The 18,954-nt window shown below is 36.2% G+C and overlaps 3 protein-coding genes across 3 annotated transcripts; all 3 read left to right on the top strand.

Annotated features, from left to right (window-relative positions):
• The first annotated feature begins 2,808 nt into the window (after positions 1 to 2,808).
• Positions 2,809 to 7,788, top strand: LOC113077812 (myeloid cell surface antigen CD33-like). Its single transcript, XM_026250076.1, has 9 exons — positions 2,809 to 2,856; positions 3,484 to 3,601; positions 3,732 to 3,773; positions 5,057 to 5,422; positions 5,680 to 5,970; positions 6,278 to 6,361; positions 6,760 to 6,877; positions 6,977 to 7,028; positions 7,453 to 7,788. The coding sequence occupies exons 1-9, from the start codon at positions 2,809 to 2,811 to the stop codon at positions 7,786 to 7,788; spliced, it is 1,455 nt and encodes a 484-aa protein (XP_026105861.1).
• A 2,409-nt stretch (positions 7,789 to 10,197) lies between these two features.
• LOC113077777 (interferon-inducible GTPase 5-like) lies at positions 10,198 to 11,565 on the top strand. Its single transcript, XM_026250046.1, has one exon. The coding sequence runs from the start codon at positions 10,198 to 10,200 to the stop codon at positions 11,335 to 11,337; it is 1,140 nt and encodes a 379-aa protein (XP_026105831.1). The 3' UTR covers positions 11,338 to 11,565.
• A 2,898-nt stretch (positions 11,566 to 14,463) lies between these two features.
• On the top strand, positions 14,464 to 18,592 carry LOC113077811 (B-cell receptor CD22-like). Its single transcript, XM_026250074.1, has 7 exons — positions 14,464 to 14,500; positions 14,603 to 15,025; positions 16,530 to 16,853; positions 16,962 to 17,219; positions 17,359 to 17,625; positions 17,940 to 18,203; positions 18,306 to 18,592. The coding sequence occupies exons 1-7, from the start codon at positions 14,464 to 14,466 to the stop codon at positions 18,590 to 18,592; spliced, it is 1,860 nt and encodes a 619-aa protein (XP_026105859.1).
• Positions 18,593 to 18,954: the final 362 nt, after the last annotated feature.

Here is an 18,954-nt window from a genome sequence, read left to right as displayed (position 1 = left end):
ACCAATATCCCGGAGTAATTCATGTACTCAAACAGTACACTGACTGAACTGCTGTGATGAACACCGAGCCGAGCCAGATAACGAACAAAAGACTGACTCATTCACGAGTCAAGAACCGTTTCTGTCAGACGAGTCCGATTCGAGAACCGAGGAGCTGATGATACTGTGCATGTGTGATTCAGCGTGAAGCAGAGCATCTGAACTGAACTGATTCTTTTGGTGATTGATTCTGAACTGATTCTGTGCTAGTGTTATGAGCGCGGGTAAACCGAAGGCCTAAATCAAGGGCAATCATCGCTAATGACGCCATTAAGTTGAGCACAAAAGAACCGGTGAACCATTTTCTTCAACCGGTTTATTGAATCGAACTGTTCAAAAGAACCGGTTCGCAGAAAATAACCAAACTTCCCATCACTACTGGTGATCCTAAAACCGATGCAACCGGTTCTTGACTCGAGATCGAGTCAATCGTTCTTTCATTATCTGGCTCGTCTCAGTGTTCATCTTCAGTTCTCTCTTCACAGCAGTTCAGTCAGTGTACTGTTTGAGTAAATGAATTACTCCGGGATATTGGTTTGTTTGAACTCAGAGGGCGTGTCAGCCACATTAAAAAAGTTAAAAGCTTAAGTCATTTGTGGATTAATGTGTATTGGAGACACGAACCGTTTTAAACGATTCAGTTCGATTTGGTGAAGTGGTTCAAGAAGATCCGGTTACATTAAGTGATTCGTCGCGAACCGGATATCACTAAACTCAACTGCAGTGTTTTGAACTCTCTCACAACAGACAGATGAATAAAGTTGCAGTTTTTGCTATTTTTGGACCAAAATGTATTTTCGATTTTTCAAAAAATTCTAACTGACCCTCTGATGTCACATGGACTACTTTGATGATGTTTTTATTACCTTTCTGGTTTTCAATGGAGGGACTGAGAGCTCTCGGGGCTAAATCTAAAATATCTTAAACTGTGTTCCAAAGATCCTTTTTTTTCTTTTCTTTTTTTTGCTGTATTTACAGAAATAAATAATTTTTAGTAAATGTATGCTATTATAAACTAAGCAAATCCAGTCCTCTCCACTGATCAAAATGCCTGAAACAGAAGCATTAAAACACTGATCACAGATGTTGTGGTGCTTTGTTGTTTGTTGAATTTTTTCACCATGTCTCCCGGAGCTTAATCTTCTTTTTATCCTTTGCTCTCACAGCTGAACTATGTCATTACACATGCAGTGTGGATCTCTTTTCTGTCTGTGCACATCAACATAGATCCTCCCTTTCAAGAGTTAATAAAGTAAAGTGAAGAACATCTTACTTTCAACATTTTATTTATTTATTTATTAATTTTAATTTCTTTAATATTTTTGATGACTAATGACACATTTGTATCAAATTATAGTTTTTTTTTTTTTTTTTTTTTTGCAGACATATGCTGTTCATTTCCATATAACTGCATGTACAACAATAAACCATTTGTGCATAAAATGAGGAAGTTCTCCAACAGAGGCAGGAAGCATCTTGCACATCTGTGAGCTGCTTCTGCAGTTCTAAAATTAAAACTTACGAGAACACTGAATGGTTTGACTTAAAGCGGTAAGGTCAAATATAAGAACTTGTTTGAAAGGGAGAAATGAATCATTTGATTTTAAGGAACTCCTTGATTTTAAGGAGCTTCTTCTTTTCCTTTTTTTATTATGTTGGTTTTTGATTATTCAGAAATTTTTTTATATTATATTTTAGTCACTGCCTCTTCACCGATCCATAAACTTATTTGTGCCATTCCTGGTTGATTTTTTCTTGTTCAGATGTTCTTTTTTCAAATAAACAGTGTGAATTACTTCAAAGTGTTTAAATTTCATCCTTTTTGTGTTTTAGGGGATGTTAGCAGGACTAAAGTATATTTTATTCCACTCGGGTGTACAGTATATCAACCATGCACATGGGTTTTCATTTGATAAATACGAGTAATATATTAGGTTAATAAGGTATAATATTAAGAATGAATGTGTGCATATTGTGAATTCATTAAATAAACATGGTTACTTGACATTCGTGGAAGCCTGTTAGTAAAATAAAGATTTCCAAATGCATTACTTCACAATAAATTGTAGTTAATTCTCAGTTTTTTTTCTTTGTTTTTTTTTTAATTTTTTTATTCGCTTTAATCTCTTTAAATTGTTTAATGTAAAGGACCATTACATTTAATTTGATGCCCACGACCATATCATGTGGTGAGTGGGCGGAGTTTTCACCTGTCCCAGTAACCGCACGAGTGATAGAAATGTAGAAGTTTATTTTAAAGTGCAAAGAATTAAATGTACAAAATGTGTAAATAAAGCATTTTTACAACACTATGTTGTATGTCCGTCCCATTTGTTAATCAGAAGATTTATGCAGTTTGTGGTCCTCACTCATTTCCAATCACTCCACCGTCCTCGCTCCATTCCAGACAGACAAGGCGAGAGAAAAGGAGACTGAAGGATGAGGAGCGACAGAGACGAGAGATGGGAGAGAGGAGAAAAATATATATATTTATTATCAGCTGGGTGAACTCTTTCCTTGGTGCCTGGCGGTGGCACTTGACGGCCCTCGGTAGATGGCACGACACTCCACCGACGCCCGGTGGACAGCGACGGCTCCTCCGGTTTCGGGCAATGTATGGTTTGTTTAATAATGCTAAATGCTAAAGTAATGTTGTTTGTTTGTTTTTGTGCAGATTTGTGGAACACATTTAAGATTAATCAAAGACAAATGCCCGAAATCAAGAGCAAATCGGTGTTCATTCATGCGAGTGACAATCACACAGTGTGAATGAGCAAAGACCTTATCTGGAGAATCACCAACGAGTCGCCGACGCCTGTGAGATATTTGGCATGCTAAATATCTGGACCTGTCAGCGATTCAAAATACGTCCGTGTGAAAAGTGTTCTGACTGAAAACTACTTTGGCGAAGACCGACAGCCAATTAGAGAGCAAGATACAGAGTAGCGGGGTGTTTGAGGAGGAGTTATAGACCACAATATCAGGAAACATGGTTCACGTCTCCCGAACCATTCCCTCCTCCTTCCTTTCTTTTATTTTTCAAATTTTTGCTGCAAATCAGCGCACAGGCAATTCGTATTGCAAGTTTCTTGTGGGCTACCATTTTTAATAATAATCCCTGTCTCACGTGAGAACTCCGGTCTTGCACGCATGATATAGCATTGTTTCCTTGTCACATCTCATGTGTGTTTGGTTGTGAAATGTAGTTTGTCGACGATTCTTCCTGTTGTAAAGTCATGCAGTGTGACCCGACTACTTTACAAATCGTGCAGTCTAAACCAGGCTTTACAGTCTCTCTCAATTGCTAACACACAATTAATGAAACAACTCACCATTTTCTCACAACTATAAACACAATCTCAAAACCATGCCATGTTTGTTGCTCTTGGTACTTGTACATTTTTTGTTTGTTTGTCTTGTCTTAAGCAATTTTTTCCCCATCAGCTCCTGAAAATCAGAAATACTGTAGCACACCAAATTGAGCATTCAGATGTATTACTGGACATTTTAGTCAGAGGAGCTGTGTACAAGGGCTCCTATACAAGCGCCCCAGGCGACTCAAGTGGGTTTTTAGCACGGTTTTAGGACTCCACTGCAGAGTATTCATCTGGTAATTTTCCACTCTCTGCAGGGCTGGATTGTTAATCGGGCATACCGAGCCTTTTTTAAATGTATTTTTTCCTTTTTTGCAGAGGAACGTCAAGCAGGAACACCGAGCAGCCAGTGGCCCATTGGTTTGTTTCTTGTATTGACAATGTACACATCCAATCACAATACGCTGTAGATGGAGCGATTAAGTATTTTGCTCCACATACATAAAGATCGCTTCTCCCCAACTTATTCCTCTTTGGCTTTTCTCATGTTTTCACAACCACTTTATCAAGAACAGGTTTGCTCTGCAATGAGTGAAGAACAGGTTTGCTCTGCAATGAGTGATGCAGGCCAAAGAGCCAGGCAGAAAAATAAGAAGAGATAAGCTGCATCTGTAAAGTTCTTGATGGGACTCGCAACGGAGGCAGGCATCTAAGTTATCCTAATGTGTGTGCGTGCCATGAGTGTAGAAAACATAAATACTTTTTAATAAAACATAAATTCGTCCCCCGTGATTTTTTGGCCAAGTCGAGTGAAGTGTGTTCATAGAGGTTCCCATGGGCAAATACGAATAAATCTAGATTTAAATAGAAAAAGACACAATATTATTCAAAACAAGATGTGATATACGTTTTTGATACATAGCTTTTGTAACATTATACATATACCTTTCAATAGCATGGAGTCAGTATTATTGATTTATTTATTTATTATTTGAGAAATTATAGAAATGAACACTTTTATTTAGCAAGGATGCTTTAAATTGATGAAAAGTTACAATGCTGAACATTTATAATGTTACAAAAAATTATATTTCAGATAAATGCTGTTCTTCTGAACTTTCTATCCATCAAAGAAACCTGAAAAATTTATAATCAGCATATCTGAACTTTTGAATGATTTCTGTAAAACTGTAGTACCAGGTTGAAACTGACTTTTAAAGTGATATATATATCATATATATATCACCCCCCAGCCGCATACTGATTAAAACTCATTTATAAGGCATTTTAAAGAGGAAGTAACATGACAAGAGGAAGGATGCATTTACATTGTTACTTGTGTGCTTTTGCAATTCGATAACATTGTGAAGGGGTTGAATTGAGAAAACGGTAAGGAGCTCTCTCTTTAGAGCAGTATCCATATGTTCTATAGCAGGCTATGTATAGTTTGTTTAGAAATGTTAAAGGCTAAATTAATGTTTGTTTGTTGGTTTGTGTTTGTGCAGATTTGTTGAATACATCAAAAATGCAGATCACCACAACTTGTACAATCCTCTTTATTTTGATATTAAATAAGTTGTGTACAGGTATACATCTTATATTGTGATGTGTCTAATGTTTTACATTTAACTTAGAACATTTATATTCAGTATGTTAAAAAGTAGATTATATTGAAAAAGCTTAAAGTGCTTGTTTTATTCAAGGCCAAGAAAAGAATGACTGGAACATCACCTTCCATCCACCAGAAGTTACTGCAGTTACAGGATTGTGTGTTCTCATTTCATGTACCTTCAATTATCCAGATGAAGAAAAACCTAGTAATCTTCGGTGGAATGCGTGTAATAAAAAAGGTGACTGTAGTGAAATATTCAACTTTAAAAAGTTGACCGACGAAAACGTGAAAGAAAATAAATCAAGACGGATTGAGATGCTTGAACATGATCTGACCAAGAACAACTGCAGCATCATCATGAAAAACATAACAGCAAATGATAAAAAATATTATATGCTCATACTGGAGGAGTCTAGTCGAAACACTTCTAACCTCACAGTTAAGATCACCATCCAAGGTAATGCTTATGTTTGGCAATGTTAAACAGGTAATGCGTTCTTGTCTAGTCTGATGTTCTCTTTCAGTTCTCTCAAATTGTATTTCAGAGCTCACACTGCACACTTCTGATGTTTTAATGATTTGATGTAAATTTCTTGAAGTACAATATGCAATTCTTTTGTTTGATATGAATCTGTACTCAAAGAATGACTCACTTTCTTAGACTGCGGTAAATGTTGGCAGTGTATAACTTTTGTTGTGTACCTCTTTTTGCAGATAAGCCTAAAATGAAGGTTCCTCTTCTCATTGAAGGACAGAAGGCCAATCTCACATGTTCAGCTCCTTTTCCTTGTCCTGAAACTCCTCCTAAAATAACATGGTGGATCAAGACAAGAGGGGAAAACATGACCTATCTAAAGGATAACATCATCCTGACCAGCTCCAAAAGCCTTTACAATTCTACATTGACCTTAACTCCAACCTTTGACCAGCACGATGCCATTGTAGCATGTGAAGTGAGCTACGGAAGCAAAACCATCAGTACAAACAGGACCCTCAATGTCACATGTGAGTTTACAAATTTACACTTTAACTACTAGAACTACTACTACTACACCGTTACATAAAGCAAAAATTCAGAAAAACAGCAAAATCTCTGGGATATTCAAAAAGTAGAAATAAAAGTGTTTATTTCTTGCATACCAGTCAATATGGTGTCAAAAACAATGAACCTTTGAAAAATGAAATGAAAATGTGTAAATGTGTTGGCAACTGTTGAAATATTGAATTGCCGCTACACACGTCTTTGCAGGGGGCAGCCCTTAAGCCAAAACATGTGTTTACTAATTATAATATCAAATTCATCACATGCTAGGTGATACAAATGAACTGAAAGTGAACAAGTCCTTCAGTCCTGGAAGTGAAAACATGCCACAAAATGACACCACAAAAACTACAGGTAAACAACAAAACAGGTAATTTACAAACTGCAGACTCTGTGTATTTATTTCAGGGAAATTATGATTTCGCCAATTAGGACATTTTCCTTCTTTGACATCTTTGGGTCATCTTGAACAACATTGCTTTCAACGAATCCGATATTAGGAGAAGGTTAAGGGACGTGGTTATGTTTAGGACCAGGGCTGAGCATGGATGACTGAACAAAAATCTTATCAAACTATCACATTTCTCTGGTTATTAAGGCAATTTATGGTTAGATATTGGGTTAAATGTTGTTCCAAGACAAGATTTCAGAAACATGTCCTACTTGGACAAATCTGGTACTCCCATCTCTGAACAACAGGCATTGTCTATTGACTTTTATAGATATTACTAACAATTCTGTGTAAACTCAAGGTATAGAAGATTTCTTTAAGAATTTGAACATCTCAACGATACTCACATTTGTGGTGGGAATGATGTGTTCGGCGCTCATCTTCTCAATGGTTTTGTGTTGTTGGGTGTTTTGCCACAGGTAGGTCTATCATTTGCCTAAAAAGGCATCAAACCACATTTGTCCTTATAATTAAATGTTTGCTTCATGTCTGATCAGCTGAAAATCTTTTCTTAACAGATGCAAACACAAAGCGCCAACTGCAAATACAGAGACTGAAGACAATTTGGAGGTAAAACAGAATCAATAAGCATTACTGAATATGAATATAGGAAATAATATGTGTATATAATATAATATGTACATTTTGTTTCGTTTAAACACAGTCTCATACAGAAATATCTCACGCTGTTGTGTCACTCTGGAGTATTGCATTATTTTTTACGAAACACAAATTGCGTCATTGTTTACTCAACCTAATATCATTCGAAACACATTGTTTTTTTTGTTTTTTTCTCAAAAGCCAGTGCCATAAAAATAGTTTAACATCAATGTTGGGGCTCACATTTAAGTATATCATAGTAATTGAATAATATAACATATGTGAATGACGCCAAACAGAGAATTTTCAAAAATTACACTTGATAGAATCCTCTAATGACTTCTCTTCCATAAATGAATGTCAAAAGAATACAGATATATTTTGTATGTATCAGATGGTGCAGACAGACGTAGCTCAGACTGGAATCAATGAGCAAACACCTCTTCACGGACAGCTTAATGGAGGGAACCCAAACACAGCTGAACCAACAGACAGAGCAGAGGTAGACGAAGCAGTCGGGGCGGAAGCAGGAGAGGTCGACTACGCCAGCATCGACTACTCCCTTTTAAAGGCTAGACCGCCTGAGGAGCAAGAGACAGAACCTACAGACACAGACTATGCTGAGATCAAGAGGGACAGGAGAGGAGATGGGAAGGAGAAGGAAGTCCTTCAGGATGAAGATGACCAGCTTGAAACACCCAACCAGATGGATGGAGAGGAGGAACCTTAAGGAGGAGTCTTAAATACACCCAACAATATTAAAATTTTTAAGATAATGTTTATATATTAAGTTCAGATGCTTTAATGTATTATTTTTTAGCTTTTATGTGCCTAGTTTAATAGTTTCAAATTAATAGCTGCATGAAATTTCATCAGATTATTCTACAACATCTGTTTACATGTGTGAAAATATAAATTTACCGGTTTCTTGCAAGTTTTTTTTTTTTTTTTTTGTTGAAAATGTTTTCTAATATGCATTTAAGGAAGTTTGTGCTTCCTGCAACCTCTGCAAATATATTTTTTAATGTAAATTAAATAAAGTTTCGGATTGTTACCTTCAGCTTCATTTGCTTTTATTGGGTACAAAAGTGTCAAATGCATGATAAATTCAGGATTTAAATTGTTTACTGTTATACAGAGTTATTATATGTCAACATTCAGTATAGGGCTTTGATGATTTAGCAGTCAAGGGTAGTGTCTTGTTCTTCTTTCAAACGACTCTTGACCTGAAGTGACATCAGACATTTTTGCAACTGACGAAAGCACAGATGTGTTGCAATCATTTGACAGAGTCACACATAGGCCTTAACACTTCACTTCAAAAACCTGAATAATGGAGAAAAAGGTTAGCAACGTTGCACAACAAATAACTAACTGTGAAGGCAAGGCGAGGCAAGGCAAGTTTATTTATATAGCACATTTCGTACACAATGGTAATTCAAAATGCTTTACATAAAAGAAAGTAAAATAAACATGAAACCAATAATTTAAAAACTTTGAAAATGATTTAAAAATTGACTTTAAAAAAATGAAGACAGTTAAAAACAGTAAATGATTTTACATAAAATACAGTGCAATCAGTTGGATAAAGGGCCAAAGTCAGCTTACAATTTTTCTCAGTGGCTTTCATGCAATTCTCGAATCAGAAATTCAATTCTCAAAACTACTTTTGCAACCTCCACATTATCTAGTCACTTGGGCACATCATAAAAACTTTTGATCTTTTGATCAAGTTGCAATTGCGTAGGTCCATTCATGCAACGGGTTATATACATTTGTCTGTGGTTTCCTACATTATCAGTTGCTACTGCCATGTTGCTCAAAATGTATTACATTGTTTTCTGAAATTGCTCAAAGGTGCATTTCATGAACCTTCAATTGAAAAGCATATTTAGACAGAGGACAACACAATGTGTTTAAGCAATTGAGAAAAACTATAATCCATTTTGGGGATGTTGAATCTTTAGGATTGTCTAAAGGGTGTGTCTGTTTTGATATTAGCTGATTCCTCAAGAACTGTAAATCAGCACACCTGCTTAATTCTCGTGTGTGTGAGCAGGATTAGGCCTTAGATAACAGGATTAGAATGTTCCACACACTACAGGGAATCTTTAAATAGCCTGTGAGCGTGTCACTGTCTTGGTTATCTTGTTGTGGTTTGATATTTTCAACCATTTTTCTGTGGTCCACCACACTGGCTGTCATCCTGATCTGAAAAAAAGGTATGTGTTAGAATGGATACACTGAAAACCACTTCAAAGCTGTTATTTATATACTCATTATTACATTACTCCTATTTATTATGACTAATTAAGGTTCATGTTTACTATTTATGGAAAGAAATGTGTCAGTATGTTACCTATTTTCACTTTAGTTTGCTCTTCTAGTAGCATTATGCTTGGCATGCTGGTTTTGAAATTCAAAATATATTTCTTGCTCTAAACATGCATTTGACTGCAACATGTAATGTTTAAATGTGCAACTATTATGACCATGGATAAGCATTGCTCTACTTATAGAGTTACTAGATTTTGTATTTGTCAGTAAATAAATTACATTTACATAAAAAAAAAATAAAAAAATGCCTGCCTTTTTGTAAAATGGGGAAATACTGTAAATAAAATAGTAATATATATATATATATATATATATATATATATATATATATATATATAAAGCTACAGTAACAAAGTTAGCAGTCTGTAAGATTTTTTTATGTTTTTGAAAAAAGTTTTATGTCTCTAATATTTATCTGATCAAATATACAGTTACATTAAAAAGTATATTATTACAATTTCAAATGAAGTTTGTTCTATTTGAATATATTTTAAAATGTAATTTTCTGTGTTGTAAAGCTGCGTTTTCATCAGCCATTAGTCCAGTCTTCATCACATAATCCTTCATAAATCATTCTGATATGCTGCTCAAGAAACATTTCTTGTTATTATCAAATTTTGTTGAATTGGAAGTTCAAATGTCTTTACTGTCACTTTTGATATATTTAATGCGTCTTTAGTGAATAAAACTATAAAATCGAACAGACTCCTAAAATCTGAACCACACACACACCCCGACTCTGCTTTCAAACACTGTAAATGATGTGTCTTTGTAATTTTAGATTAGTTTTCACCTACCAGATATGGCTGATGTGCTGAGGAGTCTTAACCTACTGGAAACACTAAAGGAGTCCATTGAAAAGAACAACATTACGGATATAAGAGATGCAATGGAGGACATGCTGATCAGCCGAATCAACATTGCGATCATTGGAGACAGAAATGCAGAAAAAGCCACTTTTATAAATTCGCTTCGAGGACTGAGCCAAGAAGATGAATCCGCAGCCCGTACTCCATCATCCGCTGCCCCAGAGGATCTAGCCGTATTCCCGAATCCAAAGCACCCTGACTTTCGCCTTTGGGATCTGCCATCCATCTCTAGCAACGCTTCTTTTGAGGCAGAGGACTATGTCGAACGTTTCAAAGTTATGAGATACAACTCCATCCTTATCACATTCACAGAGAAACCTAGTGTTAACAGTGTGGCGGTGTGGAGGGAAGTGAGGTCGCTGCAGAAAGAGACAGTTTACTTCATCTTATTATCATCCATGAAGGACACTGAGAAAACACTGGAGGCAAAGAAGAAGACAAGCTTAGAAGTCCTCAAGACAGAAGGAGTTCCTCTGCCCAAGGTGTTTCTGGTACAACCTTCAGCTTTGGAGAAGCTGGACTTTCTGAAGTTTTTAGAGGTCATGCGAGGTGACCTTCCAGAGATCAGATCACATGCTCTTCTTCTAGCACTTCCTACAATCTCCAACTCCTTGGTCACTCAGAAGAAAGATGCCTTTAAGGCACTGGTGTGGGCTGCTGCCTCATTATCCGGAGGCGTTTCTGCCATTCCCGTACCTTTGGTGGCTTCCATGGTGGACGCTACAGTGGCCATACGGATTCTGAACAAGGCTCAGATCTCACTTTGCCTGGATGACGACTCTCTGCAGCGGCTGGCGAGGCAGCGGGGTCTCGACCCAGCCAGGCTGAAGGCCCTGCGCACCTGTGCTCTCTCTGTGGAGGTCAGCAAGAGCGAAGTTAAAAGACGACTCGCAGAAGCCGAGAAAGACACCAGCACTGCAACCACCAGACTTGTGGATCTAGCCATGCCGAGACACGCCAGATCCGTCAGCCGATCTTTCACCGTTATGCTGCAGGCACTCAACACTGCTATTGACGATATGGGTTCTGATGCTGAGAAGGTGGTTGCTATGGTAACAGGAGAGGGACAGTAAACTGAGCAGTATCAATACACAAACACACATCATGCTCTGTACATTCAACTTGGACTGATACCTAAATGGACTATAGCCCTAGCATTTAAACTATACGTAATATATTAATAAAAAAAGAATAACACACTTTATTTTCATTATTTAGTTGATTAATATGCCATATAATATTAGTTTTCAGTGCAGTTCAATTTAATAGTTAACTATCATAAATGCCCATCAGGGATGCAAATTCATGACCCCCCCCCCACCCCCCCTTTTTTTGAATATCAGTTTCAAATGCAGATTTTTTTAATGCCACATTCACATTATTATTTTTTTATGTTGTTTTTTATCCATTATTATTGTTATTGCTATTATTTTTATCATAAACTTGAATAACCCAATAAAAACATTTCTGTAGTAATAATACTACTAATAAAAAATAATAAAAGTCCCCCATCAGATCTACTCAAAAGACATTTTGGTTTCAAAATGTCTATTCTTGTCACAAGGTCACACATTTGCATTTCTGTATATGCGTAACAAGTCTGTATAGAGTTTATTTAACATTAGAATGTTGTTTAGACTTAAAGGGCAATGGTATACTTCTGCTATTTAAAAATATATATTTAAAAAAATTGCAATTAGTTCCGTTTCCTTTTCTTGTTATGTTTCAATGTCTTACATGGTCATAACCACGTTACTGGACTTCATTTAGCCTTTCATTACCTTTTTACACTGCACAGCTTTTTACAAAGCATGCATAAGTTAAATTCCATGTGCAACATCAAACCCTCTTACATCTGAATAACAGTGAGCATACAGGAAACACGAAGACACAGGGATTACTCCACCCCAAAAAATTTTTTATCGTTTTATCGTTCTAAACCTGTACAAGCTTCATTTGTCTTCAGAACACAATTTAAGATATTTTGGATGAAAACTGGGAGGCCTGTGACTGTCCCATAGACTGCCAAGTAAAATACACTGTCAATATCCAGAAAAGTATGAAAAGCATCATCAGTCCATCTGCCATAAGAGGTCCAACCATAACATTATGAAGTGACGAGAATACTTTTTGTACACGAACAAAACAAAAATAATGTCTTTATACAACAATTTGTCTCCTCTGTGTCTCACCGTAGAGCCATTTTGGAGAATATGCTGAACGCAGACAGCTTATGCTCTTCTGTGTTAGCCGTGCCACAAGGATATGTTTTCTACATGTATTCATGTTTTTATTTGAATCCATTTAGAACTCGTTCTTCTCCCTTTTCCTATCACATATCAGATCAAAAAGGTGTTTATTTTCAATGAAAGTGAATTAAATATTAACAATTTTTAAATGAAGTTTCTCATGGGAAGCATAATTGCTAAAGTTATGGAATAGATGTAGGCAGGGCTTTATTGTCCCAATAAGGCAGCATCAATTTAATAATTTGAATAAATATGTTACGTCCCAGGCTGTATGAATTTGTGTTCTATTTCCAAGGTGCATGAAGTTCATGATATGCTGCCAGTGGACCCAGCAACATTCTAGGAGTTTTTATTGTATGTTTTGTCCTATTTTCTGTGCTCCTCCCTTGGTGACTTGACCTACCAGCTGCTCCTCATCAATGTCAAGAGGAGCCAGTATTTAAGAAGCTCAAGAGCGTTTTTCAGTGAGATGTACCTTCTCCCAAGAGCATGAGTGTGTTGAGATGTTGCCAGTACCCAGTAACAGAGTTGATTTTGTTGGTGTGTTTTAAAGTGATGGCAAACCGAGGCTTAATGAACCATTTGGGTTTGAGGCTTTCATGAAATTATGCCAAAATACGGTTCATTACGCGAAGCTTTTCGCACAGTGCGCTTTAGCGACACCTGGTGGTCAGAATTGGTTTCTCCACCAGATCTAACAATGGCTCTTCTAACTGTATTGTCAGCTTGGATCCACGATCTATATCACTTCATCATAAATAAATCGCAGAAGAAACTATGAGCATACATACAGTACCTAGTTCTGTCGTCAGCTAAGTCATGTAATGGTGATTAAAGCTGCAAACTGTGCATGTATACGCAGCATACATACAGTCTCTCAAATACATGTACAAATAAAATATATCAATTCTAGATCACAACAAGACACAAGCTGGTATGTATTTTTTTTATTGGTAATTTAATGCATAAATAAATGTGAGCACAGTGCACTTTTACCCTCCAAAAAAATTAAAAAAAAATAATAAATAAGAAAATTAAACCATTTAAATGCATAAAATAACTATTTTTATATTCTGGCATTTATGTCAACTGCTGATTTCTGGCATTTTTATCACTATCTGCATGCCTCATCCGGGAGTATGCGATGTTGGAGAGCAAGCGTTTAGGAGTTTTGATAAGCTGAATGAGCAATAAAGCTATAGTGAACCGATTTATTAAAATACCTGGAAGTGAGGAATAATACAAAAATTGTCATTTTCACTCAGTAGTACTTGATCAAATTCATATATACCTCAATTGCAGTTAAGCAGAACTTAATTGTACTCAGTTGTTTTTAAGGCATTAAATAAGTCCAGTACATTATAGTCAAACACATTTTTATATTTAAATAATTAAGATTTCTGTGCCACCCCAGACTGGTTGCTAACCCCTCCCTGGTCACCCCATCATAACACCCTGTACCTCCGCCACTGGTGGGGTGTTAATGTCTGATAAACACAGCACACAGACATGTTAATTTAAGCTTTGGCCAAGCATTGTGTATTTTTTACTTCCTGTAGAAGTGACAATGGGTGAGATTTAAAGATCAGAATCTCCCCAGTTAGCTTACTGTAAGTAAGGGAAACTGATTGATCTTAGACTAGCAATACAAGAATACACACAAATACATTCACACTAAGTTCATTGTTTATGTCTTTTGTCTATTTATTTGAATCATTACTATATAGCAATAATTAATAAAAATAAATAAAATAAATAACATGTATGGCATGCATCTGTTCCACAAGGACAAGCAAAAAAAGGAAGAAGAAACAGGCTGACTCATGAACAGCTGACACCACCAAAATATATTCACCCGCAAACACCAAATGTGCTGTCAGAGTTTGTTCTGAAGACACTGGAGCTCAACGGAATAATATAACTGTCTTAATTTCATTAGCAGCAGACAGAATGACGGTTCCTGAAGGGATTCCTCTGCTTCTGCTTGGTGTGTATTGTCTCTATTGTACACTGAATTACAATTTTTATAAATGATTGTCCTAATTTATCAATATAAATGAAAGTATCACTGATGTTGTTTTTCCTGCAGTTCTTCTTATGGTCTCATGCACCGGCTCAAAGGAAAAGCTAATAATTGTGCCTGAAAAAGCAGAAGAAATTAATGAAGGATCATGTGTGACCATCCCCTGTGCTTACAAAAAAGAAAATGACGAAACATCTACACTGTTGTGGTTTAAAGATCCAAAATATGATGACAAGTCAAAAATGTATATCGGGACTATTGTATACAGTAACACAGAGGAACGTCCCCAGTCATCAAATTACTCCAGCAGAGCTGAATACATCACCAATGAAACATCACTGAAGCAGCAAACACAGCAGAATAACAACTGGATAAAATGTGATTTAAGAATCACCGATCTTCAAAAGACAGACAGTGGGAAATACATGTTTAGATTTATTTATTCCAAGAGTAAGTTCATGAGTGATGCTCTGACTCTCACGGTTACAGGTGAGCAATGATTTATTGAATGGGATTCATTTTAATTTGAGTTAAAGGCCGTTTTCTTATAAAAACTAAAAATAATACAATAAATATAATTTAGTCACCCTCATGTCTTTCTTTCCTCCGTGGAAAATAAAACAAACATTTATTAGAAAGTTTATGCTATTTTCTTTTTAAAACAATGAAATAAGGGCTCCAGAAATTTAAAACAGCAAATAATAATAGTTCATATGATTCAACACTATATTTGAACTCTTCATCAAGAAGCTACTGGTTTTCATGTGTCTCATCAAAGCAGATTAATACACACAAACCTATTGTATGACTCCAGAATATTGTGCATGAGTCCTTGATATGTTTAGCTGTTATCTTTAAATGCTCTACCGAGAGAGAGAGAGAGAGAGAGAGAGAGAGAGGGAGAGTGAGGGAGAGAGAGAGAGAGAGAGAGAGATGAGGCTAAGCACATTTTTTTTTTATTAACTGCTTCGATAATTATAGAAGCAAATTTCTGCTGAATCAGCTTAAGAAAAACATGAAAACATAACTGAGTTTGACAAATTTGTTGATTTTACTTAATTAGACTGTTATGTGAGCTTTCATGTGGATGCAATTGTTAAACTAAACAACTTTAGTAAACAGTACTTAAGAGCATCTAGTGTAGGGGTGTCCAAAGTCAGTCCTGGAGAGTTTCGCTCCAACCCTAATCAAACACACCTGAACAAGCTAATCTAGCTCTGTGTTACTAGAAAGCCACAAGCAGGTGAGTTTATCTCAAGGTTGAAGCAAAATTCTGCAGGACTGTGGCCCTCCAGGATTGATGTTGCCTCCCCTAATCTAGTGTGTTGAACTAAAGGTCCCACTGTTGCCATTGTTTGGTGCAAAGCATTGTCACAAACAACAACAAAAATATATAGAGTTTTAGAGTGAATATAGTTTGACAAATACATTTGTCAAACAAGGGTACAGTAAGTTTTGGGGGTCTTAAATTTAACTCCATATATTTACTGGATTTTGCTAATATGACAAAAACATTGTGTTCTGCTAAACCGGCAAAAAAAAAAAAAAATAATAATAATATATATAAATATAAGTATGAAATATAACTATATATGTACAAAATATTACAAAAAATATCATCAGAAGATGACTACGAACTGAACTTCAGAGTCAGATCGTGTTTGAAATGTGTTAAAGAGTCAGAATTGTGAGATATAATTCTGGGAAGAAAAGTCTAGATTGTGATATATCAACTTGCAATAGTGTGGAGAAAGTCAAACTGTGCCACAGAATAATAAGAATTAATCATGTTTGTGATTTTCTTTTAACTCGCAATTCTGACTTTTTCCTTACGGTTACATTTAAAAGTTTATTTCTCACAAATTGTGCTTTTCTTCTCAGAACTGAGTTTACATCTCATACATCCAGCATTTTTTCTCAGAACTTGTAACTGAAATAGATTTCTTTGTTCTGGATCACTTGTTCTCACTCCATATTATTCTTGTGATTCCAGACAATCCTTGTAAGGTGCACATTGAACCATCAGAGCAGAAAAATCCACTCCAAGAGTCAGAAGAATTGACTGTTCGCTGTTCCACATCTGGTTCCTGTGATTCTTATCCTGAATGGCTCATCCACACATCAGGACAAAAGCAAGAGTGGATTTCCTCCTTGTCAACTGATATGATCAGACTGACTGAAGAGGAAGGAGGAGACAGAAAGGTCACCAAATTAAAGCTCAATGTGACATGGAAAGATGACAACCGCACTCTGTCTTGTCGTCCAGCGAAGAGTGAGGACAGCTGCCAGATCAGAAATATCACACTGTCTGTGGAATGTGAGTGTGTACATCATGTGTTTATGAACAAACACTGTATATTTACTGTACACAGTCACTGACTGAGCATTATTCCCAGCAGCTGTCTTCATCTCTTTTCTTCTCTAGATGCTCCTAAAGACACAAAGGCAACCGTGAGCTCTGAAGATGTAAAGGAGGGAGATTCAGTCACTCTCTCCTGCAGCAGCGCAGGACGCCCTGATGTCAGCTTCACATGGTTCAGAAACGAGAAAACAGAAAAAACTCAACAAATGTCTGTCTGGAAACTAATTAATGTGAAACAGGAAGACAGTGGAGAATATTACTGTGAAGCTAAAAACATGCTTGGAGAAAAGAAATCAAATATCATTCAAATTGATGTGAAGTGTGAGTATAATGTTTTATGTGAACAGATACCTTTGAAGAAAGGCATAAGATTATGAACTTCAGTGATTCATTTGTTAAAATAATTAACTTTACTTTAAAATATATTAAACATGCATTTCCTGTGCACTACATTTTTTAGACGGTCCACAAGGCGTCACAGTTCATCCTCTGGTCAGTGTTAAAGATCTCAAAGAGGGAGACCAACTAAAACTCAAGTGTTCAGTCCAGAAAAGTAACCCAACAGTCGATCAGTTTACATGGTACAAAAATTCCCAAGCCCTGTATAAAACCGGCGAGACACTCATCATCAGTGAAGTTACTGCAGAGGACAGAGGATCTTACTATTGCCAGGCTGATAATGGGATAAAAACTGTAAGATCAGGTGACCTCTGGGTTTCTGTAATGTGTAAGTATTACATTATTTATAGCACTTTATATTATTTATTTGTTCCTTCAAACAAATGTGTTAATGGTTTGTTTGCTAAATTTGATATCAAACTAAAGTTATGATAATAAAAGTTAACATTACTCATTGTCATTTGGTAAACTTCTGCAGAATAAACTAATTAAAATGCTAAAATGCTTTAAATGTAAAAGCATGTTAGAGGAAAAATTATTCACATAAATTAAGTTACAATAATATATTCTTAACAAAACGTGTTAATATTATATTTTACTGAGTGTGGCCCTCTTTTAAATGTTTGTTTTCTGTTCTCACAGATTCACCAAGAAACATCAAAATCGAGGGCTCTGCCTCTGTAAAAGTGGGCACTCCACTGACTTTGACGTGCTCAGCTGATGCTAACCCTTCGTCACACATGTACACATGGAAGCACAAACCTGGACTGTCTTCTTTCCCGTTATCAATAAAAACTGGACAGTTAAACATTGAGAAAGTGACCATTCAACATGCAGGGCAGTACACATGTGATGTTACCAACACCATTGGCACAAGATCACGCACCATTACAGTTGGTGTGCTTTGTAAGTCTGTTTCGCTCTAAAATCTATATCTTAACTAATCAAAGTTGATGATTTCACAAATAGCCAAATAATTTTTGTCACTTTTTCTTTTGAACTCTTCAGATCCTCCATCTAATCTCAGTTTGATGATGAAGGAGGAAGTGAGAGAATTTGAAGTGATCTCCGTTATCTGCTCGGTTCAAAGCTTTCCTGACTCACAGCTCACAGTGACAGGACCTCGGGGTGATCTGAGATCTGTGAAGAATCGAGTGAACATCACTGCATCTGCAAACATGTTGACTCTCTACTTCAATGTCTCTGAGTCAGATGCAGGGATGTACACATGCAAAGCAGGAAATTCAGAAGGAAATTCAGAAATTAAACGAGAGCTAATTGTGTTCCGTAAGTAATAATCAAAATTGAAATATGTACAATTATTTAAAAGACATTTGAAGGACTTTTAAGGGGTATGAGATGCTTTAAATTTCCTTGTTTCCTTGAAAGCAACCAAACTGATTAATAGGATTACTTCAGCTAAATAATTTGGATCTTTTTATATATCATGTGTGTATAGATGCACCTAAAAATGTGAGTGTAAGTTCTAAAGGAGAACAGACATCTGGGAGTGAGCTGACCCTTACATGTGAGGCTCACTCCAAACCTGCTCCATCCTCATATGAGTGGAAGAAACGCTTTAATGGGGGAATAAACACTGTCGGAGATAAACAGGAACTACAATTTACCTCTCTGAAAATCACTGATTCTGGTCAGT

The sequence above is a fragment of the Carassius auratus genome, unplaced genomic scaffold (genome assembly GCF_003368295.1).
Source record: "Carassius auratus strain Wakin unplaced genomic scaffold, ASM336829v1 scaf_tig00023221, whole genome shotgun sequence".
NCBI lineage: Eukaryota > Metazoa > Chordata > Actinopteri > Cypriniformes > Cyprinidae > Carassius > Carassius auratus.
This window is presented reverse-complemented; position numbering and strand designations above follow the sequence as displayed.